The following is a 17408-nucleotide window of genomic DNA, read 5'->3' on the forward strand; positions in this document are numbered from 1 at the left end:
TCTCACCCCAATGTAACTCTATAGAAAATATAAAACTCAGGGTGCTCGATGACATCTGGTAAAACAAGACATAATGAGCACAACACGGGTCAAGACCCTTCACAAATGATGTGTGTGATTCTTATAAAGAGTCAGGTGTACAATATCAAACGTGTGATCATGTTACACAACAGTCCAAAGAGGTTTGGCGTGCATCTTGAACACAATTGACTTGTAATATTATTGATACAATCATTTAGTTCTGTGGTCAACAATAACTTTGGGACATTGCCAACAATGCTGATGTGTGATTTTGACACTAGACATTAACTATTCGGCCCTCAACCACTCATTATTCTATCCTTGTCCTTTTTTCAATTCGCTAATTATTTAGTCCTCGTGCGCCACTCGGACCTACGGAAGCCTATTTCCGCCACACAAAAAAAAGAAATTAGGACCAAAAAAGAAAAAAGACTTTTTTATGGAAGCCCATTTCCGCCACAAAAAGAAAAATAAGGACCAAAAAAAAGAAAAAAACATAATTTTTTTTTGTTGACTTTTTTTCCGTTGAATATTATAACAAAAATTGGTTAATTTATTTATTTATTTTTTGGTCCCAATTTTTTTAGATTTTTTTTTTTTTGGTTCTTATTTTTACATTCCGCCACAAAAAAAAAATTAGGACCCCAAAAAAAAAAAAAAATTAACTCATTTTTTTTTCCATACGGATCAGGATCGTGGTCCACTTGAAGCTCAGCGACTGGCTTTTCTTTCGGGATCCTGACACGACAACACCGAGACCGAAGACTCGGGGGCCATTGTGTCGCAGCCTGCCCATCCACCTCCCTCCCTCTCCCGAGGCCGGAAAGGGAACGGGTGCTTGTGATAACGCCCTCCTTCCTCACCTGGGGTTGCAGAACTATGAACTCTTTTGTCTGTCGCTGCTAATGCTCCCTCTTTACTGTGACTTCTAATTGCATTTCCTATCTGCCCAGCCTTCCCTCAAGTCCCATGGCTGCTGCCCGGGCTGGAAAAGACATCAGGGGGCAGAAAAACCCTTTTAGTCTTGCAGATACTACAGCGTTGAAGGGGGGGGGGGGGGGAGCGGAAAATGTTCCCCAGCACACTGATGTCCTTTTGTGTTGAAGTCCTTCAGCGCAACCCTGACTTTCACCGTGACCTCTCTCTGTTTCTGGAAAGGGAAACACGGGTCCGTCTGATTGCTTGAAGAGAATGCGTGTTGACTTCAAGTAACCTGTGTTTAGCGTAGCCTCCGTTTTACGAGCAAATTTTATCGTCCGGAGGTTGCACACGTGAAGTCAACGTGCCGCCTTCGGCGATGAGCCGTCACTCGCAGTTAGAGCTCTGCCACAGAGAGAGGTCGACGTGAGATATTCTTACGGTTTGATTAATTTATAGTCCAAAATATGAATAGCTGTTACAAGATATCTGGTTTGCTAAGGTACAAGTTTACCTGGGGAGAAGTTAACTACAACTCCTGAGGTGCATTTTGGCAAGAAACATCCAATCACTAAGCTTAAAATGATGTAATGTGTGCCACTAACAAGCTAAATTACACTAGTGAGAAAACTGAACTTTTTTAAAATCATTATTTGCACCTTTAATCTGTTTTCATTTTGGGCTCAACTTTAGCTGGCTGGATTATTCTCGGTGGCAACAGCAGCTGTGTCTCATTAAAGTGTTCAGACAATAGAGATAAAACATGATTTCTGAGAGTCACAATTAAAATAAATTAAACTGGTGGTCCTAATTCCAACCTAACAAAGGGAATACAGAATGAAGAAAAACACTTCACGAGTAGCCTCTCACACTTCGTAGCTCTATTTTATCATTTTTCTTTCATGTTTCACAGCTGTAGAGGATTAGCAGCATTTTGTTACAACGGTAGAATAATTTCAACCAAACCAAAGCCTGCAATTAATTTAATGAACGTAATCGCTTTGCTATCATGCAGATGTTTATCGGGTAGAGGCTCATTCTCTTGGTTTTGCATTTTAGCATGCTAGCATTTAAATTAGCATTAAACATAGAACAGCTGACTGGAATATCACTAGTTTTGTGAAATTAAATAACTAAGAATCAAACCATAAATAATTTATATTTTTTAAATATATATATGTACTAGACTATCAATTTACACTGGGGAAAAAAACTATTTTAAGTATAGTTATTACATTTAATGCTATTTGTTTTCTATTATCTCTAAATTGATACTTGCATTTATTGCTAAACAGTAATACAAAGAAGAGATAGAATGGTACAATATCTCTATATGTATTTTCCACATTTAAGACACAAAATAATACACTGAAGAAATCCAGAAGACACTTCAGTTCACCAACACCTTTACACCAGCATGCATTGTGGGTAAACGGGAGGCTTTACTGAGGACCAAATGAGTTTTCCCTGAAGTGTCAGTTGTTGTAAACACTGTGGATGTCGTGAGCTGAGCTGCTGTAAGCCGCAGACCAGCACCAACAGTGTCCTATTTATCCATATCATTGATTATCCATCACACAGTGAGCCTCTCTGGTGCTCCGCTGCATGCTGGGATACCGGGAGGGTCACAGGTCGTCTGCTCAGCTAAGGAAGAGCAATGGAGCTTAAGCCACTGTAGTTATTTGGGTTTAGTCATTGCACAAAGTGTGTGTAAACACATGCAGCAGGATGTCCTCTCTGACCCCGTGATAATAAATATTTGCTCATAAAATACATATAGAAATAACACCATTTTTGCAAAAGGCCAAACAATAGTCTGTTTCCTGTTAAGGAATTGCTCAGCGGTCAACAGGCGTCTTTTCATTCAACAAAACAAAGGTGGAACATCCCAAACGCATTTCAAAAGTCGCTGATGATTTCTTGAATTCCTCGGGGTCCAACACATGTTTTAACAGAGGAAGAGGCTGCGCAAGGCCGGCAGTCATCCCAGACAGCTCCAGTGAGTCAACAAAGTCCATTTATCCATCTAAAGCTCTACACTACGAGACCTTTCAAAGCCTTTTCTGTCTTTTTGGATTTTCATCATTCCGATGAGCACTGGTTTTATTTTTCTGTCATTTTATGGCCACACATTATTTCTGTTGCCCTTTAAAACAATATTAGAATTTATAAAATACCCGTCAAAATGGGTCACAGACTATTTTTGCATTTATTTGTCAGAACGTTGACTTCTAACCCCTAATAATTGGGGGAATTTGAGCTTTTTTTAAATCAAAGCTGTCTTGTGAAGCCATCTGAGACTGAAATGCGTGATCTTGTGGCATCTTGGGCCAGAGACGAGACATTAGTTTGCACCTTAAACTCCACATCTCATGTCAGAAGAAGCATGATAGAGTTTCAGTGTTTGGGTTATCATAACATAGTTTAATATTTGAAGAACGTAACAGTATGACTCTTCCCTGTTTGCTTTAAACTGTCTACTACCGCCACCTACTGTCCAGAGAGGAGTATTGCCATACTGGAATTGGAGGGAAATGAATGTCATGATTGTGTAATTGAGTTTCCTTCTTGTTTTACTTCTTTTAACAGATGTAAACGGTTGGTAATTTACAAAACATGATATTAATGCTGCCACCAACAATATCTAAAGTCTTAGGAAGCAGAAGCTCAGGAACACAACATGTCACGTAAAGGAAGTCCATCAGCAGTGTCTTTCTGATCCTGTTGGGCAATACATTGTGAAAAGCGCTGTCATTCAATCTTCTTTTAGGTATTCTGTCCATTTGAGATCCATTCAAGGATGCGTTACAAACCAGGTGAAGCAGACAACTGAACCCAGAGCCCAAAACATCCCATGTTAGCTGCATGCCAGTTGGTTTTGCCATCGTGGTGTCAGCAACATCGGCTCTGAGCCGCTGTACCATCGCCATGTTGAGAGCTGTAGAGAGGCAATCAAAATGCTCCTGATTTAGGATCTTGCACCTTTAATGTGTGCACAGTGTAAAATCAACAACTTGTGTTCTTCCGTAATAGCGATAGGCCATTCTTAAATGCATAAAATATCAATTGCAGTGGCATTAATATATGTTCTTCCACATACAGACCATGTATGTGTATTCATATAAAACTAATTGTGAACACTGCAGCTTGGGCCTACATATTGGTTAGCAAATGCAAAGGATGGTGCATGTGAATATATGTGCAGGCATTGAGAGGCAGAAGTGACAGATGCACCCTGATGAATATGATCGGAGGCTGGTGCGATTGAACCACCTGCAGCTCTGCATACCTACGACACGTATGCCATTTTTTAATAGACCTGTAGCCAGCGAGGTGTTTCCCTCAACTCTGTCGTCACGACTGGCGGGCGTGTAGATGCCATGATCATGTTCCTCCTCCCTCACCACCACCACCTCCTCCTCCTCCTCCTCCTCTCCCTCACAGACAAGACTTTCCCCTTCGCATGCAACGGCCATGCAATAAAAAAAAAAAAAAACACCCGAATACTCCGTGCAGTGCGGCGGTTTTCCAGCCCCTTTCCAGTATTCGTGCACCACGATGCAAGCGGGAGGCGCCGAAGCACCTGACACAGACGCGAGCAGCAATACCGGAGCAGACATCGACGCCAACGACGGGACGGTGGAGAGGATGGAGAGGACGGTGCCACTGCCGAGCGAGCAGCAGCAGCAGCAGCAGCAGCAGCAGCAGCAGGACAGGACCAGCAAGCAGCACACGTCCTTATCACCATCCGGGGTGCTCGGTGAGTGTCCAAGAAAAAAAACCCGTCGATGTATCTTATAAGATCGGAGCTGAAGTAACCTATATGGCATATGGGTCTGAAAGACGTCGGGCTACTGTAATATGGTGCAGTCACTGATGCTTGACAGACAGAATGATTCACAGGAGATTTAAGGGGTCAGTCCTGTCTGTGATTGGGCTTTTGATGTCGGTGCGTCTTTCCCTTTCCCCCCCCCCCCCGCGACATATAGTGCGCATTAGGACGGAGACAGGCCCGGGAAGGAGTCCGGCTCTAGTGGTCCACAGGTGCGTGCAGGAGTCTTCTGCCGTCCCGACGGGCTGTGCCACCACACTCCACTTTGAAGAGAGTAGATTGTGTTGCAGGTTCACATATCAGTGTCCGTGTCGTCTCTGTTGTTGCAGATATAATACGAGTTCAGAGGGCGAGTAAGCACATTACTGGCTATATATGACTAATTTTGGATTTGTATTATGAGGACTATTAAGCGGCACTAAAAATGTGATTTCATCAACTTTATGAGGTTCATCCGGGATTCATTTTTAGGAGTTTTGAGACTACTTAAGGCCTATTCTAGGGCCCAATGTAATCGTGAGTTTTTATGACCATCCAGCATTCATAGCAAGAGAAACTCAGGCAGAGGTCCGGTCCTCTGGATGAGACCATATAACCTTTACATCCGAGTAATGTCACCGCAGTTATTGCCTTAATTTTCATTTTTGACTTCAAGCCAACCAATGTTAACCTTTTAGAGAAAACGTCCACCATTTATATAGATCAGGACAGGCGATATATAGCCAGGAAATAGGATATGAACATCATAATTACACTTTAATGCCCTCTTTTACATCCGTATCCCTGAGATTAGTGTGCGTATGGGCATTGTGACAGAGGTCCATGAGCTTAGAGCACGAATGATGATGTTGCTGATGATCACATCAGTGTGTCCTCCGAGGCTACGACAGATCACACCTCCCCTCAGCGGTAAAGAGCTGTTAATGGAGTTGTTGAACACTGGCTCATATTGTGTGCATGCTCTATGCACTTTGAAGTCATTAAAAGCATACGGCAAATGCAAGACAACGAAAAATAAAATCAATCATTGTTAGTGACTTTACTTGGATTGCATCATTACACACACACATTTTTTTTTTTAAAATAATCTCCACATAAAATCTACTGCATTATAACACAAAAACATGACCTAATTCATGTCTGACATGTGTCGTCGGTCCAGTACATCAAGTGTTTGTTACCGTCACTGAGTTGGCACGCTGGTCTAAAACACAGCCATAAAACAAAGGCTCTTAATAATAAGGCTGAGACTTGCTGAAAGGTGATGTGACGATGCGATTAAACTGCAGAATATGAAATCCTGAGCGCGGACATGTACTGAGACAGCGTCACCGGGAGAAGAAATCGGTCACTGAGTCTATTGTACTGCGTGAGACAGAAAGTGTGACTCGAGAGTGTGACTTGAAAGCGAGAACCAATGTGTGAAAGAGCAAGAAGCAGTAGGAATCATGACTTTAGCGCTCGCACTGCATTGTGGGATAGGACCGGGCTGCAAGGCCTCTACTGCTTCGCCTGTTTAATGGTTTTAGAGACAGACTTGATGAACCAGTTTGTTCATGGCTATTTGCACAGATCATCTATTTGCTTACAGCTTTTGACTTCAAGTCACATGACTCCAGTGCAGCACAGTCAACCTTCACGCTGGCTGGACAAATGTTTTGGACATTTTCTGTCTTCTGTCTTCTGTGTCCCCATGACATAGTGAAATATCGGACAATATAGCAGGAGACAACATCAGTGATGACACTACTGACCTTTCATCTGTGTCCTTGATGAAGCACATCACCATCTGTCTGTCCTTCTTTCTCTCTCACACACTTACTCCATGTATCCTTTATTCTCTGTAGTCATACACGTCATTAACTCCTGCTGCCCCGGCTTTTACTTTCAGATAAACTGTTTGGGAAGCGCCTTCTGCAGGCCAGACACTACATTATGTCTCGTAAGTCCTGGATGAAGATGGTTCCCACCGAAAACTGTGATATCCTGATGACTTTCCCAGGTACGGGTAAGCTGAGCCTGTCTCCCACCGTGTGTCCTGTGATGAATCTCTCCCTGCAGAGAGAACAGTGCGTCCTCATTAAACGTCTTTGGTGGACAGCCAGCTGCTCAGACGTGTGTCTGGGAATTAAAATGATCCCAGGGGACAATTAGATCTCATCCATCTACATTACCCAATTCTATAGAGCAGTATCTGATAGGGAAGCTGCTGCTGGGCATAGAAATGAGGCATTTCATCAAACTATCTTTACAAGTTGACTCAGACAATCTCTTCTTGTATATTATGTTGGACTTCAATAGGCGTTATCTGACAATATAAACAGAGGTATAATTGTTTGTTCTAATTTATGTCAGTAAAGATGTACGTATTGCAAGTGTCAACATATACTCCAGCCTTCAAAATCTGATTTTCACCTCATTTAAATACAAAACAAAACCAAATGACCCATCGCAGCTCTTGTTTAGATGGTTGTTAAACGAACAACCAGATTTCTCGTCATCATTTTTGCTTACTGCTATTATAATTTCCCATTGAAACAGTTTAAAAGCAGCCTAAATGGCATACTATGTCATATTTGACATTTAAACAGACACAAAACTGAAACTGCTGTAATCCCATTGTAATCCATCTGGGCTATATAGCCTGTCCTCTCAACCGATATTTGATATATTTATGATATATGTAGACAACTATTAGTGTGACTTTTTACTCTCATATCATGCTTCCACGCCCTTCTGTCGGTTCCCATCGGTGAAGGACGCATGTCTTTCAGCCCCTTCATGCAACGGCAAACTCCTCATTTTCTGCCTTTGGCAAACATGCCTGCAAACCTGCGAGGGAGTAAAGCCCACGAAACAAGGACGCCGCTGTTCCAGAAAATGTATTTTCATGCTCACATGTCAAACTTAAGATGGATCAATATTTGCTCCCTCCAGATACAATAGATGATCACACGCTGCTGTGGCTCCTGAATCAGATTCGTGTTGGGATCCCACAAGTCAGCATTCAGGTTCGACAGCAGAAACACACGCAGGCGCAGGCCTTCTTCATCACGACGACATTTGAGAAGTAAGAGTCCAAAACATCTGACTCTGTGTGTGGTTGTGTGCATGCACTTGTGTTTATGTCTTTGATTGAACTGTTTGGAGTGAGACATTTTAAAAAAAGTCCTAAAAATGGTTATTATGACATGAATGGATTTCTTCACTAGAGTAATGTGAATTTACGATGGATAGACCTGTAACAACAGTTACAGACTTCTATAACCAATTTCTCACTACTGCATGTGCGTTAATGCAAACAGAAACTATACAAAATACCAAACATCAATGTCCGATGGTTTAACGTTACGTTAAAACAGTAATAATGTTCAACACGGGGGCGATGAAGAAGCGTTTAGCATTCAGAAGATCATTTTGAAGTTACCACTAACAAGATTCAAGATATTTGTGTTGTCATATGCACACATAACAGAGTTACTCTAATGAAAAACTTGTTTTGCTGGGTCCTCCCAACACACAGAATTACAATAAACTTAACAAAATAGGGCACAAAATATAGTACGAGTATTGCAGAAAATAAGCCGCAAAACTACGATGGCAGTATTGCACAACCAGTGTATAGAGTGTATGTTGGAGTCACGACCATATGTGCAAAGAGATATACGTTCTGTTTGTTTCTAATCCTAATACCATGCTTTAGTGTGGACAACAAGTAAACCGGGTTTAGCCGTTCCTCAGATCGGCATATTTCTGGAAACAATGACGTTGATTATGTAGACGAGTCGCTCAAGAATGACAAGAAAGCGAACAAAAATGCACCTTGCAAAATATCAAACTATTCCTTTAAGGACACTTTAGAACAATCGGATATTTCAGAAGCCACTGTCACAGTCCTGTATGTGTGTGTGTGTGTGTTTACTTTGTTGTGTGCATAGCCTCAATGCACTTAATCTGTCAAACATCTGCAGGCCAGCCGCGACACAGTCGTGCTCCGTCAGGTCTAATCTGCTGCTCATTTGCCCCTCGTTCCTCACCCTCAGCTTACTGCGGGGAGCCGAGCAGATGGGCATGCACAAGGCCGTCAAGCCGCAGTTCGGTGGCGGGATGCGGCGCTTTTCCTGCGAGGAAGACAACATCTACGAGAACATTGACAGCGAGCTTTGCTTTTTTACCTCACAGGTGAGAGGTCAAAACCGTGAGAAACCTTGTATGTCAGTGCTAATGATAGAAATGTGTTGCTCTGGGTGTGTCATGAAAGATATTTCTTTCTGTCTTTTGCTGCTATAGTTCAGGAATTTGAAAATACATGGCTCTAAATATCAAGTAATAGTATTCTTTTCCATCTCCCCATAACTGTTTTCAGGAGCGTCAGGGCATCATAAAGTATTGGCTGGATAATCTGCGTGCCAAACAGGGGGAGGTGCTCCACAACATTCACTTCCTGGAGGGACAGCCAATCAGTATGCTGTCATTTGTTACCATTACATTTTTGTTGACGGTTAATCGATCCTTTTTCTCTTCCTTACCAGCAGTACTTTGTGTTGTGGATTTTGTCACAAATGTCACGTTGGATACCGTGCGAACGTTTCACGATGTCTGCTTTTTAGTTCCAGAGCTGGAAGCTCGTGGGGTGATCCATCAAATGTTCCCTCTCCACGAACAGAGGATCCTCAACCAGCTGATGACGTCGTGGGTCCAGGCTGTGTGTGAAAGGCAGCCACTGGGTGGGAAATATCAACATTTTAATTTGAAAAAATAAATGGTCAGGGCAGTAACAACAAGCGAAACTGTTAATACTAAGCCACATTTATTATCACTGTAAAATCGTATGAGCGTGTTGAGTCTTCTTCTCAGAGTGTCACTATTAGCTGTTAACAATTTCCCGTGCTTTGCAGATGATATTTGTGACTACTTCGGGGTGAAGATCGGCATGTATTTTGCCTGGCTGGGTTTCTACACTAACTCCATGCTTTACCCTGCTGTCATTGGCTTTCTGCTCTGGATACTCGCAGAGGCTGACCAGGTAAAGTCTGTCTTTTCAAGCACTCAGAGTGTTTCTCAAGATAACCCTTTAACTATCTTATGATACATATGTGTACAGATGCTGATTTGTAATCATATTATTTCATTTTCATCCAGGCATGACAGGATTGTAGTGAGATTGTCTCTGTTGCTGCCTGTCATCATACTTTTTGTATATTTTCCTGCAAAGATAAGAAGAGGGTTTAAAACAAGTTGAAGAAACACAAGCTTTGGCAGTTGACAACTGCACGACATAATCCTGCTCTCAAAGGTTTACACAAGTGTCTTTTGATTCTCTCCTGTTTGCTCACAGACCAGTCAGGATATCTGCTGTGTGGTTTTCGCCCTCTTCAATGTTGTGTGGGCGACGTTGTTCCTGGAGCGCTGGAAGAGGCGAGAGGCGGAGCTGGCCTACAGGTGGGGCACCCTGGACACCCCCACCGAGTCCTTGGAGGAGCCCAGGCCACAGTTCAGGGTGAGGATTTACTCCCAAACATCCGTTGTCGCTCGCCAACAGAGCTGAAGACTTCTCATGCAGGAACAGCCACACAATCGACAGTAATTTATTGTATTTCAAAGCTGCAAATCCACTATTCTCAGGTGAAGTTGTGTTGTATGTCACTCTGGTTGAGTGGTTTATCAGCCAGCACTTACGCAACTCTGCAGTTGACGGAAAAGCGCACAATACCAGGAAATGTGACCAGTATGGACACAAGAGGAGCGTGTCCTCTTAGCCCACATGCGCTCAGAGAAGAGGGGGCCAGGCTGCATCTCTCCCACTCCCACTCTTAATCTCAGGGTCGCGGGTTCAAGCCTCACAATATGCTTTTAGAGATGCACTTCTGGCAACATGGTTGTTCGGTTTAATGTGATATAATTACATAATAAAAGCAGTACAATGTGTTGCACCATTACATTCAGCTAACGCTTTTATCCAAAGCGACTCACATGTTCGCTCTATTCACCGTAGACACAGCAACGGGGAGCAATTCAGCGTTAAGTGTCTTGCTGAAGGACACGACGACTGGCCGGACTCGAACCACTGATTGAACGACGGGCACTCCAACCACTGAGCCACCGTCGCCCCTTAGATTGCACCCCATTAGATGTATCATGTTCATATATTCTCAATTAATGGCAGATCTTATTCAAACTTTGATTGAGGAAATACAAACCAGAGAATCTCAACCTGTAAATCGGTGTTTCATTTGCAATGTCTGAGGTTTTCCACATTTTTTCATGTTACACGCAACCGCAAAAATAGAAGTAACGCGACCTGGCAAGCAAGCAGTTATTACGGAGGACATTTTGCACAAAACATTTCCAATTAATTTTCCAGTGAAGATGATTGCAATCATGCAAAAATAAGTCTCTAAATGATCCTTCCGCCTGCTGGTTTTCTCTTCCTCTGTTGTCTGCAGGGAGTAAAGCGTTGCAGTCCCATAACGGGCTGTGAAGAGTTCTACTACCCGCCCTGGAAAAGAGCTCTGTTCAGATGGCTGGTCAGCCTGCCCATCTGCCTCCTCTGTCTCTGCTTCGTCTTCCTCGCTATGCTCCTCTGCCTGGAACTGCAGGTGAACACAGACAACGCAGCAGCCAGGTTCAAAGACAAGACATGGAGTTGACACAGTCTGGGTCCGATAAATGCGGATGATTTGCACAACAGTTAACCAGCAGAAAGACATAAAAAAGTAGAATTACAGCGTATTAACTTAAGATCTTTAAATAACTACACATCAAACTGGAAATGTGTGAATCGTATAATATAAACAAAGCACATCCAAAAATACCTCTTGCCAGTTTATATTCATTTAATAGCCTTTTCAAATAGCCGTGGGAGTAGATATGAATGGACTTATTAAATATGTATTATTCTTCTAATGCAGGAAGTGGTGATGGAGATTCAGGAGCTGCCCAGCATCACAAGATTTCTTCCTAAGATACTCCTGGCCATTACTGTGACCATATGTGATGAAGTGTACAAGAAGATTGCCTACTGGCTCAATGACATGGGCAAGTGACACAAAATTAACTCACAATATTGAAAAATGTGATATAGTGTTAAATAATTGTGTTTTGCAAGAAATGTAATGAGATGAGACACATTTATCCATGATTGTATTTTAGGGTAGACATGTATGAGTATATATATATATATATATATATATATATATATATATATATATATATATATATATATATATATATATATATATATATATATATATATATATCGGTTTCTGTCTTTTACATTCTCTTTATGAGATCCATAAGCAACCTTTCTACATTGACAAATGCGTCTCTTTTATTTCTCAATCCAGAAAACTACAGACTTCAGAGTGCCTATGAGAATAATCTCATCATCAAGATGGTTTTTGTAAGACACGCATCCTCCTCTCTTTGTGGCAGAATAGAGACAATCGCTCTCGACTGAGTGGGTGTTTGACTTTGTGTAATATTTTCTGGTTGTCTTACAGTTTGAATTTATTAATTCTTACCTGAGCCTTTTCTACATCGGATTCTACCTCAAGGACATGGAGCGGCTTAAGGAGGTAACAACAAGCGTTGACAGTATCAAAAACATTAAGACAAAATGAATCTGATCAGCTTTATTGAACATGTGTGTACACATGATAATGGTGTCAATTTACCCCGTTGAAATTCTTAGTAGTTTTGAAACAATGGGTCCTTATTTTAGAGGTAGACACAAGCTGGCTTCTCAATTTTCCTCACCAGTCAATCATCCATGAAGAAGACATGCAAATAAAGAAAATGCATTGATCATCAGGACAGTCTAGAGCTAGTTGGTTTTGGCATATGACAAAGAAAAATGTTAGATCATACTCTTATTTCATCATGCAGCTTTTTGGCTGGTTTGCTTACTATTAGCTAGCTTTTTGTAGCTTGTTGTTTTACTTTAAATGTTACAAGATTAAAGTTTTTTTTGTAAAGTTGGCTGCAGTCGTCCTTAAAAAAGCAGAATAGAGTTGTCAAATGCTGACGGCATCCAGGATGGTTACTATCCTTATGCTATCCTTAAACTCTTCAAAGGCCGTTGGGTGTAGCGAACATTGAATTAGCTTCTAAACCTGACAAAGTAAGGCTGAAGCAAAGGTACATTTTATTGCTGATGAATACACTTAGCATTTGTAAGTGGAAGAGTGCGGTAATTTCACTTTCAGGACTTACATAGTCTCGCTTTAATGGGTGTCAGATGCTGTAAATATCCTGGGATCATGTCAGTACCTTCTGTCAGACTGAATATCTTCAGCAGGAGTTCTTGCTGAACACTTTAGGAATGTGTGTGTTCTCTCTTTTGCACTTCTTCCATTCAGCCCAGTCACAGCTGTTGTCTCCTCACAGATGCTAGCCACTCTGCTGATCTTCCGCCAGTTCCTCCAGAACATCAAAGAGGTCCTCCAGCCTTATCTCTATGAGCAAAACAAGCTGGGCGTCTTCACGCCCAAGGTGCTGTGGGAGCTACTCCAAACCATTGTACTCAAGTACAGCCGCCTGGCTCTGGGAAAAGCCCAGGCCTCAATGACATCCTATTCCTTCCTGGGTTCCAGTGGGATCCCTGTCAGTCGCACTGCTAACGGAAACTCAGAGACAAAAAGAAGAGGAGATCTGAAAGCCGGATTCAGGCTGACAGAAGAAGAGTGGGACATGAATGACGGCAATCTAAAGCAGCGTAAGGTCAGCTTCACCGAGAAGGTCGACTACCAGGATGTCGCGACAGAAATGCAGCCAGTGGATCGCAGCTTCCTAGAGGACAGTCCCACAATGGTAGAGGAAGGGATGGATCCGTCCAGTATTTTCGACAGTTGTGATGACGACAGTGATTGTGAATTGTTGGCTCAAGTATGTGGTCTGTTTGTTTTTATGACTCACTATCCAATTTGTATTGTTCACTGTGTTTCATTGACTTCAATGCCGACTCTGTCTAAATCTCAATCAGGGAATTTGTCTAAAAATTGACACACAAATGTGTATTTATGTTCAGACAACATCAAATCTTACAGTTCAATTTGTCAAATGTAGTTTTACAAATGACGTCTTTGGAGATTTGTGTCATCCATACAGGAAGTACACTGAGATGCAGGGCATAATTTTGCATAATTTCAGATGCCTTAGGAGTCACTGAAAGTATAATCGACCAAGGAGTATGTCACTGTGTCCTCTCCAAAGGAATCTGACTCTCTCTGTCAAAGAAGAAGGGACGTTGGTGAGGGGACAGAGCACAAGAAGTCATGGATTGATCCACCAGAAGAACCCAAAACAGTCAGTCTGACCCAGGCTGAGATGGAGAGCTGTATGCAGACATATGAGGTGGGCCTCTTGATATGAGGCGAAAGGAATGCAAAATTTGACTTTTTAAGAACTATCTTGCATCATATAAGCGCATCTGCATCCAATGTCACAACGGTGTTCCCGCTCAAATATTAATACGTTTCATGATACTTGACCCCAACAGGACACGCTTCAGGACTACCAGGAAATGTTTATCCAATTTGGCTACGTGGTGCTCTTCTCCTCCGCTTTTCCACTGGCGGCCATGTGCGCTCTCATCAACAACATCATCGAGATCCGCAGCGACGCCCTGAAGCTCTGCACCGGCCTGCAGAGACCCTTCGGACAAAGGGTGGAGAACATCGGACAGTGGCAGGTCAGTGTTTTGTTTCGTCGGAGAGGCCGTTCAGGCTGCAATGTACATAATGGGGGCATCTGATGGCCTGTGCATTTTATCTCTCTCACTCTCTCTCTCAACAACAGACTGCAATGGAGGCCATGGGCTTGATAGCAATTATCGTTAACTGTTACCTGATTGGCCAGTGTGGGCAGCTCCAGCGTCTGTTCCCCTGGTTGAGTCCTGAGATGACCATCATATCCATCGTCTTACTGGAGGTATGCACTGCACTGTGATCAGTAAAGGCGGGTTTGTTTGATAGTTTTAAAAATAATGTTGTTTTATTCCCCAAAATAACACTTTTTGAATATTCCAGGAGATTACAACTGTGCATGGCCTGCTTTTTATTGTTGTGACTTTGTAAAAACCTTCAAAATATTATTTTTGATCCAGGTTTATTAATGAACACAAAACCTCATACGAGTTTTTGGTATGTGTATGAGATGTGTTGTTTGGTATAAAGATATATATGTATATATATATTATTTATATATAAAAGAAGAAGACACATAATGTGGTTGTGCCTTAATGTAACTGTGTGTTGAGCCTGTCCCTTTGTGGTCTCGGTGGTTTACAGCACTTTGCAATCCTCCTAAAGTACATCATCCATGTTGCCATCCCTGATATCCCTGGCTGGGTAGCAGAAGAGATGGCCAAGCTAGAGTACCGGCGAAGGGAAGCTTTCAAGGTATAGTTGTATCATAGCTTGAAAGACCTTCGGGCAACTTACGTTGAGCTGCTGGCTGTACTCATTGTATTTTGTTTTTCTATAAATGTACCCCCTTTTGTGTCCCTGGTCTCTTGGTATGCCTTGTCCAAAAGCGTACACGAGTGCAGCTTGTTTTAACCGTCCATAAGAAAAGACTGTCTGTGTTTGATGATGTTTGTGTTGTATCCATCAGTGGCACTTGTCTTGATAGTGTCTTAGGTAAGTCTTGCCGGGATAGAAAAGCACATTTTGTGTGTACACAACTTCTTGTCTTAGCTGACTGCTGGATCGGATGGCAACTTCTTCATCAGTGACGATGCAAAAATGATAAAAGGAGAGTAAAGGAGTCAACACTGATCTGAAGAAAGTTGTATTTTCTAGCAACGCTTCCTCCCATAAATGAATACTCTATAACTTATATTCCTTATGCAGTCGTCTCCTCTTTTTCCTATGTCTTCCACTCTCTCTCTCATTTTAAAATGCCTCCCTATTTAGAAGCATGAGCAGCAGGCCCAGCAGCACTTCCAGCAGCAGCTCAGACGCAGGCGCGAGGAGGAGGACCTTCAGCGTCAGGCTGAGCTGCAGGCCGAGGCCCGCCAGGAGAGCGAGCACAGGGCAGACGCCCAGCACCAGCACCACCACGACAAAGCGTCGGGTGGCAAGGCCGGGGGGGACAAGCCCAAGAGACCCAGCTCTCTGCTGGGAAACAACAATGTCATGAAGCTGAAGCAGATCATCCCTCTCCAGGGGAAGTTTTCCTCCGGCAACTCGCGCTCACCTGCCCAGTCCCCAACGGGAGGTGAGGCAAAGCTCCCTGGATTTCTGAAGTTCTTGAAGTCCCCCGAGGGGAAGAAAGAGCCGGCAGTGGCAGCCGGAGTGCCAGGCTCATCGGGGGCCTCTTCGGTTTCCCCTGGTGGCCAGGAGAGGTCACAGTCCCCCAACAGGACATTCAGTCCTGGGAAGCTGTTCAGTTTCAGCAAATCCGAAGGCACCGTGGTGTGTGTGAACGGGACGCAACCAGCGCCCAAGCCCGCGAGCTCTCAGCACAACAGAGGAGACTCAAACACAACCCTGGAGGAATTACCCTCAAACGAGTCCGATAAAGGAGAATCAAGACAATTGACTGATTTAGACAATTCAAAGAGTTAATACATGTTCAACCAAACCGATGTAATATTACGATTGGAGCAATGTACGTACACATGTTCAGAAAACATTTAGAGACGCACCTGTACTGTAGGAGAACACATTCGTCACAAGGAGCCAGCGTACGGGCAGCGAGCGTTAGCCACTCTTGATGCAACTTACTTTGCACAAAGTATTATACCGTGTCTGTTAACGCTTGATTATCTAGCTTCCATGTAAAATGTGTACAGTGAGTGTAACTCCTTGAGTGGGGCTTGAGTGACATTTAATTGAGGTTCAACTACTGCATGACTTCCTGGTTTTTCAACAGCACCAGAACAGGTGATGTTGACGTGAGGGATTTTTTTTGTTTTTTCAAAAGCCAGGACTTAATCATTAATGAGCCCTTTTTATGAAAGGACATGAACAGCAGCTTCCCGTTTCCAGGTTTGTTTCTCATTCTTATGCCTGTATTAAATGCATGTTGCGTCGTGTGCATGCATTACATGGCCATCATGTCTTTTCAGTTGTGGAGCACTTTCGAAGCCATCGTATTCTTCCGCAATAGGTCAAATTATATTCACTGTGACCGTAAAAAAAATATTCTATTTTTCTTAACTTTGATTTTCTATGAATTATTTTACTACATAAATTAGTGAATGTACTTCTATGATGCAAATAAATCCCACTTGAATAAACACCCATGTTATGTTTCCGGGAAAAAATAAAATAACTGGATAGGAGACACTCTCTGGGTTGATTATTGGAAAGAGGAAATGTAAACTAGATTATATATAATGAAAATGACATCGACAACAGAACAAACTCCTATATAAATATGCACAAAGGACATCTTTGCCAGAAGTTTTTACAGCATTTACTCAATCACCTCCAATACATGCTATAAGGATGTTTTCTTCACTTCCACACAAAACATGTTGCTGTTAACTTTAAGCCTTTATATAGTGTAATCTTTATAAGAATGAGATCTGAGATCAACAATACATTTATACATAAACTCTAAAGCAAAGCATTTAACGATAAACACATTCCAAACTGAATTAGGTGATAGAATATAAACTATTTGACAA

At 42.4% G+C, this 17408-nt stretch overlaps 1 protein-coding gene across 1 annotated transcript; it reads left to right on the forward strand.

The window, feature by feature from the left end:
* The first annotated feature begins 4357 nt into the window (after positions 1 to 4357).
* On the forward strand, positions 4358 to 17193 carry ano8a (anoctamin 8a). Its single transcript, XM_068569025.1, has 18 exons — positions 4358 to 4699; positions 6663 to 6773; positions 7709 to 7841; positions 8815 to 8953; positions 9138 to 9234; positions 9382 to 9498; positions 9670 to 9797; positions 10110 to 10271; positions 11218 to 11370; positions 11683 to 11809; positions 12118 to 12173; positions 12274 to 12348; positions 13160 to 13657; positions 13985 to 14125; positions 14271 to 14462; positions 14570 to 14701; positions 15061 to 15171; positions 15688 to 17193. Exons 1-18 carry the CDS (start codon positions 4498 to 4500, stop codon positions 16339 to 16341), a joined length of 3228 nt encoding a protein of 1075 aa, XP_068425126.1. The 5' UTR covers positions 4358 to 4497; the 3' UTR covers positions 16342 to 17193.
* The last annotated feature ends 215 nt before the right edge of the window (positions 17194 to 17408 follow it).

This window comes from Clinocottus analis, unplaced genomic scaffold, assembly GCF_023055335.1.
Source record: "Clinocottus analis isolate CAN_PGR_092001 unplaced genomic scaffold, fCliAna1.0.p SCAF_11, whole genome shotgun sequence".
Taxonomy (NCBI): domain Eukaryota; kingdom Metazoa; phylum Chordata; class Actinopteri; order Perciformes; family Cottidae; genus Clinocottus; species Clinocottus analis.